We start from the raw sequence: 25,891 nt of genomic DNA on the forward strand, positions 1-25,891 counted from the left end.
ATTATCCACCCTCTTCCTATAATCTTTGACTTTTTGATAATAAACAACAAAATGTGGTGTACTTATCGATGAAAATTCAATTTTTCTGTTTAATGAGAGTACCCGTGTGCTCGGTAAACATTACCTAGGTACTTATCGATTGAAACCCTTAGAGCATATATGTAAGTTGAAACTTCGTAGAACCTTCAAAGCACGAATTTTTTTGAATTATTGGCTTCGAAGATGAAATTTGGAATTTTTTAAACATGAAATTGAGACGTATTTTTTTCAATTTTTTTTTTTTAGAATTTTACATTGAAAGACGAATTTTGCACTGGGAAGGCTTCGCGAACATCATCAAAACGCAAGCTGCAATTTTTCAATTTGAAAATTTTATGCTTGGCATTCAAAAAATTCCTACCTACGTAATAAAAAACATACTATAAAATAATGATAATAGAACCGTAAAATCTGAAATGCACTTTGTAGAAAAATTATTCTAGCGGAACCGTGTCTAAGTTTTTTTCAAACACGCGAGACATCTCACGAAATGCATAATTTTTTCTTCGCCACTTTATATGTACTCGTAGTACGACTGTACATATCACGAGCAGGGAAAAATATTCAAACGAATGATGGATGACTGTGATTAAAGCCTCAAAAAAAGCCCATATCCGGCCTATTTGAATATGAAAGGAAAAATAAGAATGACTTCCCTAATACGTTATAAAAATGAGTTTCTCTCTTGATAATTTCTAAAAAGTGAAGAAATATTCGTGAAAAATGCACCAAATCACCTTCGCAACCCTTGCAAAGAAACCGCGTCTTTTTACGTACTTGTAGTACATTTCCTGGCAGAAAACGAGTAAAATAGACGAAGAAGCTCATAAAGAACGTTAGTATATTTCATAAAGTCGAACAAATTTTATATTCATTATTACCAATAAATTTCCTCGTTACATGTATCACGTCGAATAAATCTCTTAGTCGGCTCCATTTTTACCTTCCTTTTAGTGCGTTTCTCTTCTTTTTCCAGTTCCTATACTATGTATTTTCGTACGCAAATATTTACGTAGCACATTTTGTATTCGTGTGTGTGAGGAAAATATACTGTGGTTTGAAAAAAAGAAGAAGTTCGCTCGTGAAGGAGACGGAGTTTACGATGAAGCCTCTTTGGAGTATCTAGGAAGTTATAGGCTAAATCAACAGCGCGTGAACATCTTCGAGTTTATATCGCGTATTAAATAATGTTTATCAAAATAATTAATTTAAGTTTACAATTCCGTCGAGTGTATGTTAGCTGATGAAGAGGTGGTGTGTACAGGTAAAATAATTAGATACAACGAGCCTCTGATTTGTATAAACATGATTAAGTTGAATACCACCGGCGGTAACCGATTTACAAGATTAATTGCCCGGGTATGCTGTATGAGGCTAACGTAGCCTATCCAATAGTCTCTGTGTATTTATAAACAAAGAGGTGGAATTACCTATACCTACGTATTGCACGGATGCAATTATTCAAATATAATTATTCGGATTTAATTATAATTCGGCGTTAATCGTGATTGGGTGTTTGCTAAACAAAGGTGTGATGGAGAATGAGACAAAGTCGTCCACAAAGATGAATTTTTTTCATCCGAGAGTGAAAGTAAAAAAATATGGAATTTTCGAGTGAAAATATGTAGCTACACAGTATACAATGTTTCAATGCATGGATACCTTTGAATTTACCTCGTAAGAGTATATAGGTATAGGTAATTAGGAGAGAATTTAATGAATATGATATAATAGGCGTTTGTTCCGTTCGAATTAGCTTTATATGTACTTGTATCACATGGTGCAGGTATTTTTAAAAAGCCTCTGCATTTTTTTTTCTATAATTATGTAAAGTAAAAATAACACTAGGTCGGTATGTGGTTCTCATTTGATACCTAAGTACATATTGTAAATGGTATTCAGTGTAACAAATCGTATCGAAGATATGAGACGAGGTCATTTCTAGGTATGCGAGATCTTCAGACCGGACCGAATTGAGATTCACGATGCAACCCTATTTTTATAAAATGTTATTACGAGTTGTGGAGAAGAAATAATTATGTTGGAAATTGGCATCATGTTGATTCCACGATCGGGGGCGGGCTACTGCTGGCGCTGAGATGGTCTAATCAGCCCATATATAGGTAAGTAAGTAAAAATCAAATTATTGTACGAAGTTGCTCAACGAGAGAAATTAATTGTCCTTTCAACGAACGAGAGGGAAGATTTTTGCTACATTCATCTTTTTTTGAACTTGAAAATCATATCCAAAAAATTGGAACTATGCTTTGAGAAAACAAAAAAATTAAAAAATTGCTACCTACATACGAGTATGTCTTCCCATTATTTTAGAATTTTAGAAAAATATCGGACTTATTGAACAGGTCTTACCTAGGTGCATGTAATTTGAACTACCTATCAAAAATGATGAAATTTCAGAAAAATTAGGCGAAATTCAGCAAAATTTGGATAAAGCATCGCTAAAATAAGTTGAAAATGTTAAAATAGGTAGCATAAAATCACTTTTTAAGAGCATTGAAATCATTTTTCAAATCATCAGAAACTGATTAAATTTCTCGATAATTTTTCATTTGATTTTTCCTGTAACTTTCAAAATTAAGCTTTTTTGGGCCAAATTCTGATATTTTACTCTTAGAAAAAACGTCAAAATCACGTTTTCACGATTTCAACGAAGTAAAATCTCAGAATTTGGCCCAAAAAAGCTTAATTTTGAAAGTTGCAGGAAAAATCAAATGAAAAATTATCGAGCACTTGCCAGTGTGGTTCAAATGTAAATGCTTCGATTTATTTGAAAAAATGTGCTTAAACACCTTTTTTTAGGGGTGCCTAAAGTGGGGGGGGGAGGGCTCTAAAAAAAGGGTTCAAAATTACGAATATACAGGGAGCCTAATTAAACTTTTTCATCAAGATAATTGAATATATACCTTGAAACGCTACGTTTGGGGCAAATCGCAGGTTTCTAGTTTTCCAGGGGTTCCCAAAATTTCGAAATTGCGAAAAAAATGAAAAACTGGATTTTCGAGTACCAGCGGAAAATTTTATTGAGCTCAAAGTTTGGTAGGATGAAGGTCTTTCAGATACTAATAAACTGTAAAAAGCTTTTTAGCGAGGCTTAAAGGGGTAGGTTCAAAATAGTGATTCGAAAATTTTCCAAAAATCAACCCCCCGCCCCCAATTTCTGCCCCGAGGGTCGAAAATAGGAAAATCACCTCGCATAACGTTTATCGAGTTCAAACTGATATTTGATACTCAGTGGTTCCTAAAATTCTTTTTGTAATCACAACTTTGGGAACCCCTGGAGCCCAAAAAATGGTCATTTTGGGTTAACCAGCCACCGATTCGTATTTTGGATATTTATTACAACGTTTTAAGAGTGGTCTAGTCGATAACTGTCAGGGGGCCAAAAAATGGCCTTATCGGGACTCCTCCTTTGGCAAAACTTATGAAAAATTTAAAACATTGTTGAAAACTATAAAATTATACAAAAAACATATCATCAAAAACATCCAAAATAATCAAAAATCTATCATTTCAGTAAAATATAGCAAAATATTGCATAAGTTGCCTTAACCGGGGCTGAAATGCCTGAAAGTGGTATAAAAATCCAAAAATATCATTCAAATTTAGGTATTAAAAGACTGACGAAGTTTTATGAAATTTGTAGGTATAAAATTACATAGGCCGTCGTTGAAACTTGTGAAAATGGCAAAGAATACTAAAATAAAGTTGAAAATGACATGAAAATTCTTAAAAATCAGTACAAATCACTAAAAATGACGAAAAGTTAGTAACACTTTTGAATGAATGACTTGGTCTTTTTTTATGAAAACTGCTCTAAACATCGTTGAAATATCTTCAAAATGGCATTGAAACGCTTAAAATTACAAAAAAATTTCAAAATTTAGCAAAAATAGTCAAAATGCAGCAAAATTTGTATAAGACATTCTGTGAAAAAAAAAAATGTTGAAAACAACATAAAAATACCCCCAAAAAAAAGAGTATCAAAAGTCATTAAAAATTATCAAAAAGTAATTGAATTCGGCTCAACATTAGTTTTTGATGATTTTTCATGGTTTTAATTCTGTTTTTTAGCGTTTTATAAAAATGTTATTTCAATTATATTTTCAGGGCGTTTTATAAAAATTTTGCAGAAAATTTAATCAGTTTTTTGTAATTTTTAATGTTCTTCAATGCTTTAACTTATATAAATGTTCCAAATGTCTTTTTTTACTTATTGAAGATATTTTATGCAATTTTTACAAAAATTTTCTAAAATTTTTTGGCAATTTTTAATGATTTTAATGAAATTTTAAGTACATTTGTGACATTGAGGCCAGCCAAATATATCTGATGTAGAGACCCTGAATTGATTTCCATCATTTTCGAACCCCTTGCAAAAGTGAGCTTTTCTCCAGCAATTTCAAATCACCCCAGAAAATGTCGTATTCAACTTCGACAGTAATCTTGTCATAAGTTCAATATTCCAAACTGATTACTGCAGGTAAATCTCCAATCTAAAGTGACGGGTTGAATAGTGCACTATTTTGCAAGTTGGAAATGTCAAATTTAAAAAAATCCAAAATCGACTATTTTTACAACAAATTGTTCAAAAATCCTGCTACTACCCCTATTAAATCTGACCCCTTTCCCTCAACTCGATTGCAACCATAATTGATGATTCCAGATTTTCAAAAAAATTGATATTTCCAATTTTAACAATTTTCAAAAATTTGCTAAAAATCAAAAAAATAATTTCGATTGCTCAAATTTTAGTTATGTGGCCTGGATGGCATGCTCAATTCAATCAGCCGCATTCTAGTTTAAACAGATTTGACATCTTGCTGTTGTAAAGATTCTTTCGTGAGAATAACATCCCTTCTCCCAATCTCATTTTTTTACCTTATAATTTATTCAAATGATTTTCAAGCATTCTTATTTCTTTTTCAAACATGAAAAAATCCTTTCTTTTTCTCAGAATCTAATATGTTAAAATAGAATTTTAATACTGAAATCATGCAACTACCTTGTGGTTTGGTTTCTTCATCTAAAACTGGAGGAGTCCAACATTTGAATACCGTATCCATTTTCTTCAACGTATGATGCAAACGATGTGTCAATTTCTCAACTCGAATTCCTCTGAAAATTTCGAAAAAATATGTTAAAAATATCTATCTTTCAAAAACTTTATCTACGACTAATTTTCACTTCTATTTTCTCAAACAAAATATCTCCCTTTTCTTTACATTTTAAATAACTAAGTAAATAAGTAATAATAATAAATAACAAAAAATTAAACAACCTATCATTAAAATAAGTAAATACATATTTTCAATTCACAAAGGTCATATTTTCGCACAACAACTCCCAGGACAAGTTATTCCGTATACGTTTATTATCCCACATCCTCTACAGTAAACGAATCCTCCTCAGCACGAATCACAATTGGCAATCACGCAAAACGATATTGCGGGCACTTGAGGCAAAAACCAAAGCAAGAAAATCTAATTACAAAATGCTCATTTGCACAATCCTACTGCCCACGTAGGTATACGTTTAAACCAATATAGTGCATATTCGAACCTAATATACCGTTCTAAAATTAACATACCGCTCAAAGTGACAAGCGATAAATGCTCTTAAATCGTACCTAACCTATACGCAAATGCAACGCAAAGAGCATAGAACTCGACTAGATCAGATTGCATAATTAACTACCAGTTTTAATGGATCTTCTTAATCTAGTATTTGTTTTTTTTTTCAACTTTATATTTTATTATATATATCACTGATACCGAACAGGTCTCCGGAGATTATCATGTAAATTGTTTCAGATTTGAAATATTTCGACAAGATGGAGTATAATTAGCAAAAACGCTTCTATTAATGAAACATATGTCGCATGAACGAAATTTTAACCTGGATATTTTTTTCCATTTAAGGTTATCGTCTCTGCTATAATATACCTACTGATAAAATGTGCAAAGACATCCGAAATTCAGACGGTAGGTAATTATTTCAAAAAAATTGCATAAGTCTAAATTAATTCTCGGTCGCGTTGAATTGTGTAAATAATACATCTACCTTATTAATTTACGACAGCTATTTTTTCGGTTCAAGGTCGTTTCATCTGTGTAAACCATAAAGACACCGCGAGTTCGTATAGTCACGACTCGTAAACTGCATATACCTATATCGGAAGACTAGCCTATAGTGTTCCGGGGTATAAGTCGTATCACGAACTGGCGTTAATTAATTGCCCGAAAACTGGGCTAATTAATTCGGAATATGGTATTGGATGCAACAGTGTACTATCAAAATACACAACCGAGATACTAATATCACACAGGTAGTCTTCATATAACAACGCGATATTTCGTAATGTGGAAGTAAAAAAAAAACACACACACACAGAGATTTATCAAACTTGTGGGATAACGTTTTATCAACCGAATTGATCGATGGACAATATGATTTGGTTAAACGAGCCCTTTTTTTTGTCTCTATGTCTCTAGAGAAAGTATACGATAAAAGGCATTTTATTTTCGTGTAATTCGATACATAGAGATACTGCAAAGCGTGGTTCTGCTGACACGATTCCATTCTGCGAAATTCTTTTTATAAAATGATCGATTATATCGAAGTACTTATACCTGGGCGATATTTTCGATCACGCTGGATCCGGAAGATAAACATTATTGCACAAGGGTGCTTCAAAATACACGCCGAATAGTTAGATACTTATGCAACAGGTGAATTATGATTAGGAAAATTTTAAAAAATATTTAAGCTCATTATAGGGCGTTTATTCAGACATCTTGTATCTTTCATAAAAATAATGTAACGAAACTTAGATATGTCAAAAACATCATTCGAACAAACGTGAAAAAATGAATAAATTATAACACCGGATTATCAAAGTATTCATGAGCATGTAATCGATGAATTATTCAACAGTAACAGAGTTTGGGAGTTTATTCAATTAATAAAAATTAGATGGCATTGGTACCTACCTATCAATGAAGATAGCATTTTTTTTTGGTGAAATTTATACTTTCTCTCTTGTCAGTTAATTCTGTCACCTCAATGAAAAAATTTTAACAGTAGAGTATTTGCAAAGAGATCCATTGGACGTTTTGATTTTTTCATTATTTTTCTCTTTACTGACAGAGACAGGGATGGAAAGCAAAAGATTAAACTAGCTTTTGGCCCTTCAAATTAATGAAACTTTCTAATGGCTAGCTTTTAGCTTCCAAAAATCATTGGCTTTTAATATTTTCACATATTGCTACAATACAGAAAAGTACACCATGGATACTCACAACAACAACAACAACAACAAAAAATCGGGAAAATGGCAAATAGCTATAATATAATTAGTTAATCACAGAAAACTAAAACTGAAACTAAACCAGAGAAACATGCAAAAAAACTAAAAAAAGGTAAAAAGCTGAAAGAAAGCTGAAAAAATGAAGCTTTTGGCTATAGCTTTTAGCCTTCAAAAATCCCAAACTTCCTTTGGCTTTCAGTTTTTAGCTTATAGCTTTCGGCTAGCTTTCCATCCCTGGACAGAGATTTGAGTTGTGTTTGTGGAGACACATGATCAGAATCTTGTTTTGGAGAGAGCAGCTCAGAATTTCCACTAATATTTGGAAACCATTTTAGCAAAAAAAACAAAAAATGACAATTTTTGGGTAAGTACTAGTTTTTGGCTAGGTACTCCCCGAATTTTTTGAAATTGCTGGTAACAATTTCCTAAAAACTGGCACCTCTTCATTCCAAAATATTCAGTCAATTTCAGAATAATCAATATCTTTCGACGTCTATTTTTCAAAACACAAAATTACCCCAAAAATAAGTGGTTTGCAAATCAACCACTGAGATCAGTAAAATTTTCAAAACTTCAGAAGTGGTATTGAATTTTGAGATTAACGGCTCAAGTTGACGTAGAATCTTAAATGCTGTCTTTTGGAACAGATCCGTTTTTCCTAGAACAGATTGTGTGGGGGTTGTTGATGACAAAAAAACCGCGAAAATTGCTCTCCTGCGCTCTTAAGGCCAACATTTCCTCTCCAGAGACACCCTGAAGTAGGTGCGTTTTTTGTTTGAATAGAATTCTTGGTCAAAATTTAAGTGGCAACTTTATCGAAATATTTTCATTTAATGAAGTTCTAATACTGTAGCCTACTTAGTTAAGGCGAGAATAGTATAACTAATTTCAAGAAAAGCTTCAATTTCTACATTGAGAATTGAACATACTTATTTGAAAAAAAAATTGGATACAAGCTTTTTAGATTTTTCTTTTCTCTTTCAATGATTTGTTTCATTTTTGAAGGAATTCTTTATTCGTTGACATTGGTGGCCTATCAACATTTTCAAGAAAACGTTTGCAACTCATATCAAATCCTTCTGTGCTAAAAATTGAGCCATTAAAAGGCCATGTCATTCATATTTCACACCCAAATTTTGGGCTGAAAAAGTTCATTTTTTAATTTTTAAAGAATTTTTAAAATGGCAAAAAAAAATAAATCCCAAATAAAAATCTGAAAATTGGTTTGGATACTAAAGTCACCCTCTGAATGAATTAAAACAATTTTTGAGTCGATCTGGAATTTCAAGCAAAAGCTGATTTTCTCCATCAATAATCGCTCGAAAAATTGGATTTTTTTTCCAAATGCGAGACTTTTCACTCGTAAAAAAGAAGGCACACTTTTCAAGCAGTTATATACATTGGATTTGCAATTCACCAGCCCTAATCGATTCAAAATATTGAAATTATGATAGTATTATATTTTCAACTTCCGAAGTTAATTACATTGCACCAATTTTGAACCGGACAAATCTAGATCGAAAAAGCATGCATACCTAATATATCACTAGCCAAAGTTGGTAGGTACCAAAGTGCATTTTTTGATTTTTAGCAAATTTAAAAAAATAAAATTATAGTGTCAAAAATGAGAGAAAAAAAATCGAAATTTTACCAAATTGTCCTAGAAAGCTGAAATTTTGGGTACACCCTATATTTTCAACCTGCCTAATATCTACTAGATTACTTTTGGTAGGGTGAGTTCAGCATTTTTTTTTTCATTTATTCAATTCGACTGGAAAAAATTCAACTAATCCCCTCCCCATTCGTTTTTAAAATAGTGCAAACTGAAAAAATTTGATTGAACATGATTCTTTAGGAGCCCCATAACGAAATTTTGTTTTTAAAGAAAATTTTGCAGGAAAATAAGCCTACAAACAATGAAACTCCCTTATAAGTGATCCTTTGCACACTCCCCCCTCCTTTCGAAGGCCATGCCAAGTCAAATGTCTCCAAATTGGATAAGCTCCTTGAATGGCTGTTCTAACAAAATAGAACCTTTCAAACTGAATAGGTACAGAATGCCTCCATTTTTTTTTTTAAATTGAATGAAATTCGATAGACTCAAATTGTGGTTAGATGAGCTGGAATAGATGCAATAAAAGTAGCAGCTTTTCTACCCCCATCTCTTCAGGGGTGGGCAAAAGTCAGCTTGCTAATTTGCGAAAATTGAAAAATAAAATTTTCACATTTCAAAAAGTTTTAGTTTTTTGTCAAAAAAATCAAAAACTAAGCATTTTAGAAAAAAACTAATGACATTTGGACGCTTGGAAATTTAATTCTCTACAATTTTGGTCTTGCCTAATTCTTTTGTAGGACGCTTCGTTTCGCCTGCAGATTGATTTTTATGAAACTCGTTTCCAAATTTTTCAAAAGTTCATTTCAAAAAGTTTTAAGTTTTTTGACAAAAATCGAAAACTAAGCATTCTAGAAAAAAACTAATGACATTCTAATGATTGTAAATTGAATTCTCTACAATTTTGTCACTTGTAATTTTTTTGTAGGATGCTTCGTTTTGCCTCCAGGAGAGGTAAACTGACGCATTCGCGATTTTCGAGGATAAGCTGACTTTTCAGACTTTTGCCCACCCCTATATAAGGAAAAGATTTTTTTTAATACAAAAATTCTCAATAAATGGTATAACGATGAAACAAAATTTGAAAATGATCCTCGTTTTAGTCTCCGTTTTAGGGGCAAGACACGAGAAAATTCATTTTCTCATCTGTTTTAAAACATTTGTCAGGATTTCACTTTATAGATCATTTTATTTTTCAAAAAATGTTGTCGATTGCAGTGCCGAATTTTGAGCAATTAATCCATTGATCCATTTTATACATGATTCGTATTCGAATGCACAATTTCTCAGAGTAAACGGAGCTCTGTAAATTCGAAGACATTTTCAATGAAAAACTGGACATCAGTGCTTAGAAATCAAGCCTCACTTTGTTAATAATTCACCTAAGCATATGCCTTCCTTTTTTCTGGAGAGAAAATATAATTTTCTATAAAAATGCACATCTTTACAATAAATTTATTTCAATTTTCAAAAAAAAATTACGCAAGAACTACCTACAGCAGAATATTTTTCTACAAACACGAACGTAAAACAGAAAAAAAAATTTCCAAGCCAGTATAAATGATAGGTAAGGTACCTAAACCTATACTCTCACGAATCTAGACAGAGCTTATGATGATGGTATATTTTTCTTCAAAACATCAACTAATTACCATCCCTAATGTAAAAAAAAATCTCTCGAAATTTTTTCAATTCCGGGGCCACGACTCCGGTACCTACTGGAGAGGCTAATTATGTACTAATTAATTTACGGTGTACCTCGGCCAGACACCTACAATTTATGGTAACCTTCAACTATAGGGAAAAACTTTAGACTATTTTTGCACACCAAAAAAAAAATCTGAACCGAATGTTTCAATTATGTAACCAAGTGGTACACACAACACATCTTAGATAAATTGAAACTATTAAATTTTAACGATCATAGCTCACGTGCTTAGGTACACAGACAACAGAGAGATGATACTTTGAAAAAAAATATCCGTTTTAGGACGAAATAAAATAAGGCATTAAAATTTTCTTGACACCGGAATGCCAACTTGAGTAAAAATACTAATAAATTACCTGCATGTACATACATATACGTATATCTAAAAAGCCATAGCCATGTCCTTGCTCTTCCAGCCATCGATATAAATTACATAGCACCGAAATTAACGCACGTATGTGTAGCTAGCTACATAAAGGCAGGTATTCGCAAAAGTATTAAAATGGATCTTGACAATGATTAGTAGTTTATCCCGAATAGTACTACATTTTTTTCTACATTAATTACTAAATCAGAGCATTAGCATCTGTCATGCAATTCAAAAAAAAAACCGGTAATTTTTTCCACTCTTACCTCGATCAAAATTATCGAATTGGATAATGAAGAAATTAACATTCGTGAACTGGTAGGAGGGAGTAAATTTATGGGTTTCAGGGTAAGTGATGCGATGGTAGAATGTATACTGGGCGCGTTTTGACCATCTCTGACGAAAGAATATTGTTCATATAATAGATGGTATAAATAATCAAGATGCTCTCGAATAATATCATACATTCTTCGTCTTCCAGACTATCGCGGTTCGTGTGTTAATTCGACATAATATCGTACTTTTTAAGTAACATAGTATAAACTTACTATAGACTTGTTAAACATGCAATTCTCAATTTTATCGGTAAGATTTTTCGATCATTTTTTTTTGCGCGTTGTATTTATATTATTTATTTGATTTTTTTTGTTGTTAAGTGATTCGAGTATATTAAGTATTGTGATTTGTGATGTTTTATTTTGGTGGTGTTTGTGCTTTAATTTTTTAGAATTTGTTTTGATAATTTTTTATGTTGTTTTTCTATTTATCTAAAGAATTTTTCCAATTTTATCGTTCTTTATATTTCTTTTCAACTTCTTAATACGAAAAAAAATGAATCAAAATTGGAAAAATCTTGTTCAATAGTTGATTTATTCGTGTTTTAAAAATTTAAATCAACATTCAATTGGAATTTTCATCTCAACTGAGGCTTTTGAGTTTTTTAATTTATTTGTTAAACATAAAAATTCATGATTCTATAATATCTTGAAGGGTTTATCATCATTCTCCCAATTTTAACCATTTTTTTTTTGAATTTTGACGTTATTTTTCAAAATCCCATTTGCTCTAAAACAAAAGCTAAATATCATCATTCTAAATCGACTAAATACAATAAGAATCAATCATATTTGAACTCAAAATATCTGTTAACATGATCAACTCAAAACAGTATAGAATTGGTGCAAGGCTTTGACAAAAAGATTCAAGGTGAGGGGGGGGGGTAGTCCATTTTTAAGCTGTTTTAACATTCGAAGAATCCAAAATGAAAATCATTTTTGCCTAGTTATCAATTTTATTTAATGCATTTTTCAGCTTTCTGGAACAAAGTGCTACATAGTTTGGTTTATATTATTCTTATCTGTATTTTTTGAAATTTGTATTATTCAATTTGGCATGAAAAAATCTCTCCTATTGCTCTTACATTAGAAAATTTGAATGTTCAATTTTTCCAAAATAAGGGGTTTTCTTTGACTGAATACCAACCCAAAAAGTAATAAAAAATCAGTCGATTTTCAAATTTATGGGTAAATAAAAAACTCAATATTTTAAAGAAATTTTGAAAAAAGAAAAGAAAAAATTGGGTCAAAAAAATTGAGAAACTGAAAAAGTTAAGCAAATGAAATGATGATTTGAAGAAGCAAAATAGAGTAGATTAAGTAATACAATCATAATTTTATTCAACTAAAATTCTAAAAACCCATTTATAAAACAAGCATTTTGCTGATTCGAAATGTTTGAAAAAATGAAAGCTCTATTTTCAAAATTATCAGCCAATTTTATCAAGATTTGTAAATTTACTGAGCATTCTGTGCTTTTTTTAGTCTCTGGTTCCATCTGCATCAGATAAAAATGTCATTCAAAAATGCATATTTTTCAACATAAAATTGCTTACAATTATCATTTTAGAAACTGACTTTTACAATACGTAGATGTTTCAAAATCGATATTCGTTTTAAATAATTCAAGTTCAATTTTCCCATCTTTGACAAAATAAAATTGTATCACAAATCAATGACATCGATTTGGTATTATCAAAACGACAAAATACATCATCTAATACACAACTTGTAATTTCAGGTCTCGAGCTGCGTGCTCCTCATCTCCTTATGCTCAGCTCAAAGATACTACCCTCAGCAATACGCTTCCCTCCAAGCAGTACCCATCGTAAAATACGAAAATAACGTAGGATTCGACGGCAGCTACAGATATGCGTAATTATTTCTCTTTTTTTATTCCTTCAACGACTCATGAGACTGTTTACATATACCTACAATCAATTTAACATTTACTTATCTCTTCACAGCTACGAAACCGGTAACGGTATCGCTGTCCAAGAACAAGGAGTCTTGAAAAACCCAGGACAAAGAGACTTAGAAACTGAAGCCGTGACTGGAAGTTTCTCATACACTTCGCCAGAAGGTATCCCAATCTCTGTCAGCTACATCGCCGACGAAAATGGTTTCCGTGCTTCCGGAGCTCATTTGCCAACTCCACCACCGATCCCAGAAGCCATCGCTAGATCATTAGCTTACCAACAACAACAACCAGCTCCATTCGCACCTGCTCCAGGTCTCCCACCAAGACCTTTCCCAGGTTTCGTACAAGGTTTCGGAGGTTTCCAAAAAAAGAAATAGATTTTTAATTTAACCCACCATCTCAAATTAAATATGAGTTGAAGTGCCGGGATCGATTTGGTTCCTTAATGTGATTTCGTTTTGTAATTAACGTGTATTTGTTTGTAATAAATGTTTGTACTTTTTGTTAATACGTCTTGTGTACTCGTAATTTTTCTTTCAACTTTCAAAGGCTTTATTTGATTTGATTTGAATTGGAAAATTCCAGTATGCTTAAACTAAGAAGATAGGTATACCTATCTTCATTGGCAGTGAAACGTTTGAAATGGACAACGATTAATTTGAGAGAGCATGTACTAAAAATATAATTATCATTAGCAGAAATTTCAGCGGGCTAAGTGCATTTTTCGATTTTTGGTGAATTTTCAAAAATCAAATTCGGTCAAAAATGCCAAAAAAATCAAAATTTTACCAAATTGACTTGGAGGGCTAAAAATGTGCATGTCGCAGATTGTCCTTTATTTTCAATCTCAGAATCGATTGGAAACAGTTGAGAATCATTTTGAGCTGTTCTGGAGCCTCCAGCTGACTTTGATTGTTGAAATTGAAATTTCCACACAACTTTACCCGATGGAGTTGAAAAGCAAAAAATTTTTCTACATCCTAATTTCAACATACTTACTTGGTCGATTAGAGGTACATAGTTTCAAACCACTCTGGAGCCTCCAGCTATACTTTGGAAATTCCGAATTTCCGAAAAAATTCCATAAAAACTGTCTAAATTGACATTAGCACGTATACACACGATTGGTGTTTCTTGCACAACCTGTTGAAATTGGAGTATAAGATACATTTCACCATTCGAACTTCATTGGGTAAAATTTAGTAAAAATAGTAAGATCTGTATGGAGACTCCAAAACTGCTCAAAATAATTCAAAACCGTTTCTAGTCGATCCATGGGCTTGAAAATATGAGTACCTACTTGTTAAATTTTAGGAATTAAGATTATTTTGGTACTTTTTTTCCTTCAAAAATTTACCAAGTACTTATTGCAAAATTTATTATGGCTCCAGAAAGCAGTTTTTGTTGGTTGAGAATCATGAAAAATTTCTTTAGTGATTTCACAATTTTAAAATTTTTATAAAAATACTATGATTAATCAGCAGAAATTTAATCAATCTTGGAAAAATGGTGAAGTATAATCGAACAGGTGAGATACTACATAAAAGAGTGCCAATCGTGTTTATAGATTCTAAAGTAAAATTTCCTAAAACTTTCATCAAACGGAGATGGAAAGTCAAAATTCATTCTGCAAACTAATTTCAATACGCTACGAAGTCGTCTGCTGGTGGATTTCAAGTCGTTTTGGAGCCTCCAGCGACTTTTTGAGAGGTCATGTGGTGTTTTCTGGAAAATTGAAATTTCCAAAAAGTAGCTGGAAGCTTCAAAACCAATTGAAACCACCATGCAGTCGACTTTATAATGTATAATGTATTGAATTAGTTTGCGAAGTAAATTTCAGCTTGCCAACTCCATTTAGTAAAATGTTGCGGGAATTTCAAGTTTCAAAAATCTACTGGAGGCTCCAGTAATTTTCAAAAAGTCACTGGATGCTCCAAAACGACTTGAAATCCCCCTGCAGTTGACTTCATAGCGTATTGAAATTAGTTTGCAGAGTAAATTTCGGCTATCCAACTCCATTTGATACAATTTTGTGGGAATTTCGAGTTTCAAAAATCTGCTGGAGGCTCCAGAACTGCTCAAAATGGTTTGAAACAATTTCCAATCGATTTGGCATGTCAAAAATAGGGTGTATCCCAAATTTCATCTTTCTTGGTCAATTTGGTAAAATTTTGATTTTTTCCCCTCATTTTTGGCCTAAATTTGATTTCCAAAAATTCACCAAAAATCGAAAAACGCACTTTAGCATTTGAAATGTTGACAGGTGATGAATTTTTGCTTGATATTTCGATCTACCTTTGTACAGTTTGAAAAATTTTGTGCAAGTCCTATGTTGGAACGCAAAATCTGCGATTTCGGCTGACCTGTCAATCAAAATGGCCGCCATTTTGTAAGTAGGGCCACTTTTTTTTTGAGTACAAGCGCTAGAAATGATCGTTAGGACTCCCTCTTTGAGAAAAAAGTTGTCCCGGAGAATCGACCGAGGGGGGGTGCAATTTATCCTTAAGTGGGCTCCCCGACTATGACTTTAAAAAAACTTTAAACGGATCAAAACCGTTTTTAATCGATTTGGTCGCTTGAAAATTAGGCACGTACACATAAAATTTCAACTTTTTCAGTCAATTTGGTAAAATTTAACTTTTTTACATTGTTGACCTAAATATTTTCAAAAATTCTCAGAGAAACCTTCTTCGTATAATTATGCCATTTGGAATACCATTGACAATTATTTTGATTGATTTGGATACCAAAAAACGAAAAATTACGATGTAAGTAGGTAAGTAAATTTTGGATTTCCAATTTCATTGGGTAAAATTTGGTGGAACTTCCAACTTTCAAAAATCTGCTGAAGGCTACAGATTCCAGTCCATGGAAGAGAAGGGATTTTATTATCACCCTGGTTACAGCATTTTTTCAAAAACTGAAGAATCCAAAAATCTACTGGAGACTCCAGAATGGTTCGGAACCATCACCAATCAACTCGAGAGCTCGAAAATAGGGCACATAGCAAATTTCATCTGTCTTGGTCAATGGGGTGAAATTGTGATTTTTTGCATTTTGGGCCCAAATTTGATCAAAAAATTCACCAAGCGTTATTTATTTCAAAAATTTTACTGCCGTTTGATAAAGGTACTTTTCTTGTAAGAGGTGTAATTTTGAATGTCATGTCATTGATGCTCATTTGATTAATTTGGAGACCAAAAAATGGCAAATTACGGTGCATTAAATCGTGATAAATTAATCATTTTGAAAAAAAAATATTAAAACTAACCATAACAGAACGAATCCGATTCCGATGCACATAAGAAATCAATTATTTCAGGTACCCTTGAAAAAGGCATCTCAAATAAAAACACCAAAGATGAAATTTAACAAAAACATATATTTTACAAAAACAATAATTAGAACACAAGATACAACTCAGATATTTTACGAATAAAAGTTTATTTTAAAGCGATGGCCGAATATGGGAAAGGATCAATGTTCGGCGAAAATGGCACGTAAATAGGATTTTGAGCTGAATCATAGGTTATACAGTCGCTTCCTGGAGGAGGCGACGGAGACGGAAACGATGGGTAAATTGGCTGCGGTGGAGGGGGAGGTGGTGGCGGAGGCGACGGAGATGGGAAAATTGGGTAAATTGGTTGTGGAGGTGAAGGTGGAAGAGTTGGATAAGCCGGGTATATCGGCTGTGGTGGAGGAGGAGGTGGTGGTGGAGGCGACGGCGAAGGATACAGCTGTTGAGGTGGTAATGGTTGAGGAGAAGGTACTGGTGGAGGTGGAGGGTAATCCTGAGGTGCTTCAATCAAAATAGCATCATTTTCTGGAAAAGAAGGCGCAGGTGGTAATGGTAACAAGGCTGGTGCCTGAATCAGAACTTCTCTTCTTTGGTCATCGCAAGGGTAAGGTGCTGGAGGTGGCGGCGGCGGTGGTGCGAAAGTTGCAATTGGTGCTGGAGATGGTGGTGGTGGAGGAGGAGATGGGTAGATGGGATATTGCGGTAATGGGTAAGGCGAGGGAACAGGAGGTGGAGGTGGTGGAGGTGGTGGTGGTGGTGGCGGAGGAGGTGGAGCTGCAGTTGGAGTTTCAAAATATGCCGGTAGAGAAGGAGGAGGGCTCGGTGGTAGAGGAGCAAATTCAATACATCCTGCCTTTGGTGGAGATGGAGGTATGTACGGTTCAAGAACTTCTATTCTGAATGGTGGTGGTGGCGGGGGTGGAGCGGCAGTAGATGACGGTAATGGAAAGTATTCCAGCTTAGGTGGTGATGGTGGCGGTGGGGGTGGTGGGGGTGGTGGGGGTGGTGGTGGTGGTGGCGGCGGCGGTGGAGCTGGAGTCGACGATGGCAGAGGAAAATACTCTGCAGGCGGTGGAATGTAACTCGGTGGTGGCGGAGGAGGAGGAGGAGGTGGTGGCGGTGGCGCGTAAGTTGGTTGAGGTGCAATGTATACAGGCGCTTCGCAATTGGGCACAAGGGGTTTTGGTGGCGCTTCGAATTTCAGCGCTTCGGTGTGGGCTGGTGTAAGTTGGTAGCCTATTTTATAATCTAACGGTATCACAGGTATTTTCGGCTGTAAAATATTCTTCGTTATTCTTTTTCTATAACGTAATGGTTCGCTGGCCACAAAAGCCAAGCATAACGCTACCAGCAATGCTGGCCTGAGCTCCATCTATTAAAAAGAAAAATTGGTTACATAAATAAAAATAGGTAGGTACACACCTATTACAATGTTGAAATGATAAAAGCTAATAAATCACAGTAAATGGTAATTCTATCATTTCGTAAAATCACTTTACTTTTCGGTATTCTAGTTCACAGGTCGAATACAAAACCCACACGTGAAAAGAAGACAAACCGCAGTCTAGAGCAAGTTTTCATAAGAGTAATTTAGGAGTTGAATAAGTTGCCTAAACAGAACATACGAAGGCTAACTAAGAGTTGGTGTAACTTTCTCGATTTTACTCCACGAAACTCCTACAGTCATCTGTTTAAAATACATCACACTGCTGTGCACAAGTATGTCAACAATTTTTTAGAGAGATAGCGCTGTGAATACGAACCATCGAGCACATGTTTTGCTTGCACGTGAGAACACGTAGCTCTAAACAATTTCGTACCACACCAGGAATTGTTATAAATCACTAATTAGTGTAATATGGCATTTCTTTACGTTTAAATTTTTTTTTTGAACGGTCCATAAATTACTCTGAATGTATCCCAAACTGACAGAAAAATTTTGGAACTGGAGGAAGCACACATTACCAGTCAAAATTTCATGAGCTGAAGTCAATTTTTTTAATTTTTGATTGATTTTTGAAAATCTTTGGGCCAAAAATGCCAAAAAATTAAATTTTACCAAATTTAATTAGAAAATTGAATTTTAGTTTACACCCTATCTTTTACCCACCGAATTGATTGAAAATGTTTTCGATCCATTTTGAGCGGGTTCTGGAGCCTCCAGCAGATTTTTGGAAGTTGAAATTATTACGAAATGTTACTGAATGGAGTTGTTAGAAAGCTGAAATCCACTTCACACCCTAATTTTATTATGCTAAGTCGATTGGTCATCGTTTCGAACCATTCTGGAGCCTCCAGCGAATTTTTGGATTTTTAAAAAAATGTTAAAAGTAGAGTGAAAATGAAATTCTGTTCCGATAAACTTGGATTTACCATCTTTATGACACTTTCAATCGATTTAGGCATATAATTTCAAAATATTTTTCTTTGTGTTTAAATCCAACGACGCAATTTTCAGTTTTTTTAAAAATAAACGCTGGAAAAAATTTTGGTTTTGAACCATGGCACAGAAGAGTTTTGAAAATATGTTCCTAGATCTATAGAAAGGATCACAAAAATGGCACATCTGAGTTTATAGGAGCTGAATTTAATTTTCACCGTATTTAAAGCATTTTTTTTTTAAACTGAAGAATCTGAAAATCCATTAGAGGCTTTAGAACGTTTCGAATCCATCACCAATCGACTCTGGAGAATAAAAATAGGATAAAAACTAAATGTCAGACTTTTATGCCATTTTGATCAAATTTTGATATTTTTTTTTTATGAGAAATGAGTCAAATTTGTATTTGTAAACATTTCAAAAATCGATACTTAAATGAATTTGAGTGCCTGAAATTTTCGTTGGTGGTGTATTTTAGGGACCCCTTTCGATTCACTTTTTCCTTATTGAAAAATTGTCGTGCTAAATATACTTTCCTTGTTAGCATGGTTATTGAAATCAGGATATAGAGTAATTTTAGATTTTTCAACCTCATTGGGTAAAATTCTGTGAAAAACGTATCAAAATTCTGCTTTTTTGTAGTAAAAGGTTCAAAAATTTTCTATACTAGTTGGGATATTCAACTCCCTCGTGAGTGATGGCGAAGTAAAGAAACGTATTCAGATCTTAATGATGACAAAATTTTCAAAATTTTCACCAAATAAAAAGCAGAAATTGAATATTTTTCTCGGAAAGATATTAAGGCTCATGACCCTCAATAATTAGTTGTCTACTCATTTTTGGAAAAATCAATTGTAAAACAAAATAGATTTAACACAGTTTCATTTTGCAAAAATCCGAATGAATTAGAAAATTTCATCGATTAAAATTCATACAGAAATTCAAACAGACATTAAATACGTTCAATTACGTGTTTGTATTTTTCAAGTGGATCTAAAAACAAGCACCTGTGTACATTTCGGAAAAGCTTGCTCCAAATGTACGATTCTAACAAATTTTTCCAGTAAAATTTAAAGATTTAGAATACCCGATGAATTTTAGGATACCTACCTAACAAATTACGAAAAACATAGAACTACCAGGATATTATTCTCTTAGCTATAGTAAGAAGCACAATATAATGCATAAGTTCAAATTAATATTTAAAATCACTTACCATGTTTCTAGTAAACAGCTACTTAATTCCACGAAGATGGAAACACATAATAAATATCATCTTAAAAATCTGTCTTTTATATACTTAGACCTACTTACCCAAAACAGGGGATGTTTCCACCACGCACCACCTGCAGGGTAAATGGACATATTAACGATTGTGTAAACACATATCTATCTATCCAAGGCCTATTTGAACTAATTATCAAGAGCCATCTAATTATTGTACACTCGACCAATTCGACCATAGATTACGCTTGCGGGGCAATTATAAAAACAAATGTTGGTACTTTCGGTTTCTGTAAATCTCAGTCATTTTCCTTTTAGTCTCCTCCATTTGAATTAGGTAGGTAGGTAGGTAGGTACGAGTATATAAAGGTAGACAGAAAGCAAAACAAAAAAATGTACGGAATATCGGAACTACAAGTTTACATACATTACATAAAAGCGGAAACGTTTCCCACACGTGGGAAACGTTAAATTACTTGTGTGAATGTGAAAAAGTAATAAATGAGATAAAAGATTTAAACAATAAGCATTTCGTCCAATATGAATATAATTTCACTATAGGTAGAGCACACGACTTGAAAAAAAAAACATATTACAACCGATGTAATTCGAAGCAATAAATCACATGCATGAATACAATTTGGATCTAAATGCCGGATGTATTTTTTTCATTTAGATATTAAATCAAATTACCTACATACGTTTCATTTTCATTTCTAATGAGTCATGATGAATTAATTACGATGATGGCACATGCTGCGGCTTCATTTGCGGTTTGATGATGATGATGAATAATCATCGAGTTAATTTTCGCTTGTAAAATTTGTTTACGCAGTGTTTTCAAACAATGTGATAGATTTTTCATTATTCATTAAATAATAACTTGTTTTGAAAAACCAATGGTAGGTATTTGATGTCAAATTGCAATTTATATAAATGGTTAGGAATTTTTCAAATTTTAAATCTGAGAATACCTATACGTATTTTGTGAAAGGTACAGACTACAGAGTTCGAATATGGATCGCAGAAATTCGTTGCATTTTTCACACTTTGATAAGTGATTGATCGGTTATTTTACTGAATGTATCTAATCTTAAAATATGCTTTTAAACATTATGTAGATCCCAAAATAATCTAAAAATTCATCGATTCAGGGTTCAATTTTTCTTGAAAAGAGCTACAAAAAATTTGAGTTGGTCACCTACATACATATTTTAACTCTTTTGAAAACGAGTTAAATCTCAACTTAAGAGCTAACTCGATCTCAAAAACACTTTGCCCAACTTTGCGTTCAAGTATAGGTATTAAAATACGATTTTTTTAAACTAAATTTTGCTAGTTATCCTGATTTTCTTCCAAGTCAAAATATCTACCTATAGCTGCGATTAGAAGGAACTGATGAAAATATGATTTGAAAAAAAAAAACAATTTAATTATTTTTATTATTTTTTTCAAATTTTAATATGATTGACAATTTTCTAAATGAATTCTTCAATTATTCATAAAATTATAATAAGATTGATGCAAATGCGTAAGTACAAAAATTATGAAACTTTGTAAAAATTATGCAAGAAGTACCTACCTAATCAAAATTTTTCAGTAAAAATGGTAAATAACAAAATGTATTCGGCCAAAATCAAAAAATTTGTGGACAAATTTCATCGTTTTCTTTTCATTAGATACACCTCTTTGCTAGTCAAACTACTATAGAACTTTTAGAAGAAGAAGAATTTCATGTTTTCCAATTAAAGACCCAATTTTCGCCTTTTTTTGGAAAAAAATTGAGAACGAAAGAGAAAAAGGAAATATTTTGTTGAAGGCTTCCGTGAAATTTGTTTTTGAAAGGGTCAATTTTTCTCGAAACTTATTCTCTTTCAAAAAATAACCCATACTGTTAAGTTTAAATCAAACTGTGTTTAACAAAATTTTAAAATGAAAAGCAAGACTTTAGCGGGACTGTTGACAGAGTTTTTAAACACTTCATTTTGAAGGGGGGGGGGGAGGTATAAAAAATAAACACTTCAATGTCTCGTTTTCTCGACCTCATTGAATACTTGAAGCCTTTTTTCGGAAGTAAGTAGGGGTTGTCAAAAATACCATTCGTCACCTCAGTTTTTCGCTTTTCAAATTTTTAAACTATCATATTGTCATAATTTTATCAAAGTACATACTAGTTTTCAAAAAATACAAATTAATTCTTCAAAAATCATTTACTTTTGTAAAAGAAAAAAAAATGGCATTCTTTTGGAGCGAAGGGAGGGTGTAAAAATGTTTGGAAAGTGGATTGATTTAGAACATCCAATCTAAAGTTTTCATTATTTTTACCTATTTTATTTTTTTTAACGAATTTATTTGAGAAAAATGAAATTCTGTTCTTCTGAGAGGATTCAAAACAGAGGACAGAAATGTGTTTCTGCCCAAATAAAGAAGGGATGAGTTCGAGAATTTTTGTAATTTCCCATTCGGCATATTCTGAACAGTTGGCAAACTGAGGAGTTTGCAATAAATTAATGATATTAGTTAGGTATTAAAATTGTATATACAAAGTGAGGATACACGTGAATTAAATAATTCAAAGTCTAATATTGGGAAAAAATCAAGACTTTGAGACCCCCTGCAACACCCCCCTCCAAAAAAAGCAAAAATTTGTAGGGTTGGAAGATTGAAACCTGCAAAAGGAACTTCGGGTACATCCTCCAATTGTACTGTGAAAATTTGGACCCTCTAGGTCAATTTGGAGAACCTGTAGGCTTTCCTAAACATCAAAAAACACATTTGACCCTGGAAAGGGGTCAAATAGGGCTGGAAGGTTGAAACCTGCAAAAAGCACTTCGGGTACCTCCTCCCATTGTACTGTGAAAATTTGGACCCTCTATGTCAATTTGGATGGGCTGTGGGCTTTCCTAAACGTCAGTTGAAAGTTGAAAAACACATCAAATAGCCCAAAAATTCACTTTTTTGACGCTGGAGAGGGGTCAAATTGGGTTGGAAGGTTGAACATGCAAAAAGCACTTCGCGTACATCCTCCCATTGTACTGTGAAAATTTGGACCCTCTAGGTCAATTTGGAGGGGCTGTAGGCTTTCCTAAACGTCGAAAACGTGAAAAACAAGGAAAAACACTTAAAATAGACCAAACATCCACTTTTTTGACCCTGGAGAGAGGTGGAATAGGGTTGGAAAGCTGAAACCTGTGATAAGTACTCATGGGGCACCCTCCCATTGTATGCTGAAAATTTGGACCCTCTAGGTCAATTTTAGGGGTCAATAAGGGTCAAAAATAGGGGTAATATGTGGGTTTTCCTACCTTAATTGGGGTGGGGATGACCTAGGAAGCTAAAATTTGGATATGTTGATCATAATGAAGATACTGACAAATGGTATGATTTTGGACCCTTTTTGTCTATTTGGGGCCATATTATGCCTCTCAAAAAAATGACCTTTCTGTAATTTTCAACTTTGACCCTCCCCATTGCAGGGGTCAACTCTAGCTCCCAAAAGAACCCCATTTCTCAAGTTTGACCTCATTTGATCAATTAGAACAGGTTCCAAGTCATAGAATGTAAAAATCTCAATCGTGCTGAAACTCATAATACAAGTCTATATTATCAATAAAAATAAATAAATATATAAAAACTGACACACAGGGAATCGTCTAGTCTGAGCTCAAAACGTCGAGAACTATCATAATTTTCGACCCCCCCCCACCTTTTTTTCCAAAGTTGGGCCTACTGCAATAGCCATCATTTTTTACAAAAATTTGGCTAAAGAACATTTTTTTACTCATGTGAGAAGTGAAGCCCAAAATATAATGTTATTTTTTTTATGGTTATGATGATATGGTCAAAATGAAAATTCCCAGAACACCTGCTGAATTGAATTTTTCAGTTTTTGAAAAATTTGCTTCTCTCCAATCTTTTGTGAAATTTTAGAGCCATTTTGAGAAATTCAAACACTTGTAGATAAGATCTAACGTTTTTCAATTGGGTAACTGAGTAGCTGAAATCGTTTTAAAGAGAGTAAAATCGATGACTTGGTTGCTTCGTCAATATTTTCCACACTAAAATAAAATCTACGAGTAAATAATCTTTCAACATTCCCTTCGTTTCAAATTTCACTTTCTTCTTCCTGTGTAACTTCAGCATAGCCACTACACAGACACGAGAACCCAGTCATATTTCCAATAAAATACGACCAATATGGTCGTGTATTTCTCAAACACGAAACAACTCCACTCTAAAATACAATTCGTGTAAATATTTCTCAAAACGCTCAGCTTGTGGTAAAGGCATTTATTCATGCGCAGCAACATTAATACATAAAGCATAAAATAGGCCCATTTGTTTCAATATTTATTGATCCGAGTTCTCGGCACGACGACGAGGACGATGAAGGCTCAGCTCATCGTGAACTGGATCATTTATTCATCGGATCAGCACATTAATTCCTCATACTTTTCAAACAACAGCAAAGAGCAATAGAATTGCATAACTCGAAAGAATGCGAAATAAACAAATCACTAAGTGATGATGGCAGCGGGCAGGTACCTTGGCGGAGAAAGTAAAAAAGAAAAAAAAAAGACACAAGACGATGTCAATGCGACTGAAATTAACCATTATTGTCCAAGTTACATCGCCATCCTATAATACCGTAGTCGTACTATACATATCCATATAAAACATCTATCTATACTATAACACAATTCGAACGACTTCAAAATAATGGTAATCATTACCCGAGGCTATAACACTCCCACGAATATCGTTCGGTTAGATCTTTGCAAAACAAACGCTCGTATATTGAGCGACTGCCTGCTGACTGGGGATAAATCTCAGATGTGGAATACTTTCACACAGTGAACAACGATCTCACATCAAAGTCGATCATTTACCGGATTGTTATTATTTTGCATACACGGTCGTTGATCAATTAAAAGACACGTCTGTATGCATATACGATCGTGTTGTACAAAAAAAAAAAAAACTTTTACGTAAGTGTTAAACAACCAGAGAAGGAAAAACTTGATCACCTTCGGCTTTCATTTTTAATATCGTGTAACCAAATTGTTTTAAATTGGTATTGTTACCGTTGCTGTGTTGATGGAAGTGCGCTTTGGGAATTAGCCCGGCTATGGTTACAATGGCGGTGATACACCGAAACCTGACGCGAATCTTGAAAAATTCTCTATATTCTGCCATAGCTTTGGGTACACACAGTACACATAGTACATACTTTGTAAGGTCATTGTTTTGACAAGCATCGAAACGCTGTAACGAATTGTACTTCGATAGTAATTTTCCGCTTTATCACGACGCCTTTTTTACACGTACGTTTGATATAAAAATCTATACAGAGGAATTGCTGATGACGCCGTCATCTTTTTTATAAATACAGGTGATCAGAATCCCCTACATATTTGCCCAAGTAGGCAGGTAGGTATTGGTTCTGCCAGGTATGAAATTGTACACGTGTAAATGCAAAATAGCGACACGATGATGGGTCCATCATCTTTCATCTTTGATACGGAAATCTCTCAAATACAGGGTGCCCAGAAATATCGTGAACCCCAAAGAAAGTTTTTTATTATAAAAAAATATGGGTTGGCAACGTGAAATAGAGGTGTTCGCCTCCGATTTGAACGGGACCGTGATTTTTGGAAAGAGCATGTTCTAAAACCTCCAA

At 33.5% G+C, this 25,891-nt stretch overlaps 2 protein-coding genes and 1 long non-coding RNA gene across 3 annotated transcripts in view; 1 reads left to right on the forward strand and 2 right to left on the reverse strand.

Moving 5' to 3' along the window:
- LOC135835174 (uncharacterized) overlaps window positions 1-25,891 on the reverse strand; it is a 51,035-nt gene that overhangs the window by 21,352 nt on the left and 3,792 nt on the right. The window contains exon 2 of the long non-coding RNA XR_010556831.1: window positions 5,063-5,175. This is a non-coding gene — a long non-coding RNA (uncharacterized LOC135835174). The remainder of the gene's footprint in view (window positions 1-5,062; window positions 5,176-25,891) is intronic.
- LOC135835139 (endocuticle structural glycoprotein SgAbd-2-like) lies at window positions 11,487-13,817 on the forward strand. The gene is made up of 3 exons (XM_065349276.1): window positions 11,487-11,638; window positions 13,130-13,263; window positions 13,356-13,817. Exons 1-3 carry the CDS (start codon window positions 11,618-11,620, stop codon window positions 13,684-13,686), a joined length of 486 nt encoding a protein of 161 aa, XP_065205348.1. The 5' UTR covers window positions 11,487-11,617; the 3' UTR covers window positions 13,687-13,817.
- On the reverse strand, window positions 16,672-20,357 carry LOC135835140 (uncharacterized). Its single transcript, XM_065349277.1, has 2 exons — window positions 20,204-20,357; window positions 16,672-17,979 (listed from the first exon to the last, which is right to left on the reverse strand). The coding sequence occupies exons 1-2, from the start codon at window positions 20,204-20,206 to the stop codon at window positions 16,753-16,755; spliced, it is 1,230 nt and encodes a 409-aa protein (XP_065205349.1). The 5' UTR covers window positions 20,207-20,357; the 3' UTR covers window positions 16,672-16,752.

This window comes from Planococcus citri, chromosome 2, assembly GCF_950023065.1.
Source record: "Planococcus citri chromosome 2, ihPlaCitr1.1, whole genome shotgun sequence".
Taxonomy (NCBI): domain Eukaryota; kingdom Metazoa; phylum Arthropoda; class Insecta; order Hemiptera; family Pseudococcidae; genus Planococcus; species Planococcus citri.

Excerpts from the sequence above, each read along its gene's own strand:
- LOC135835139 (XM_065349276.1), top strand. The coding sequence starts at position 11,618 with ATGCAATTCTCAATTTTATCG. Across the intron at positions 11,639-13,129 it reads TGCAATTCTCAATTTTATCG|GTCTCGAGCTGCGTGCTCCT; the intron begins GTAAGATTTTTC and ends TTGTAATTTCAG. Across the intron at positions 13,264-13,355 it reads GACGGCAGCTACAGATATGC|CTACGAAACCGGTAACGGTA; the intron begins GTAATTATTTCT and ends ATCTCTTCACAG.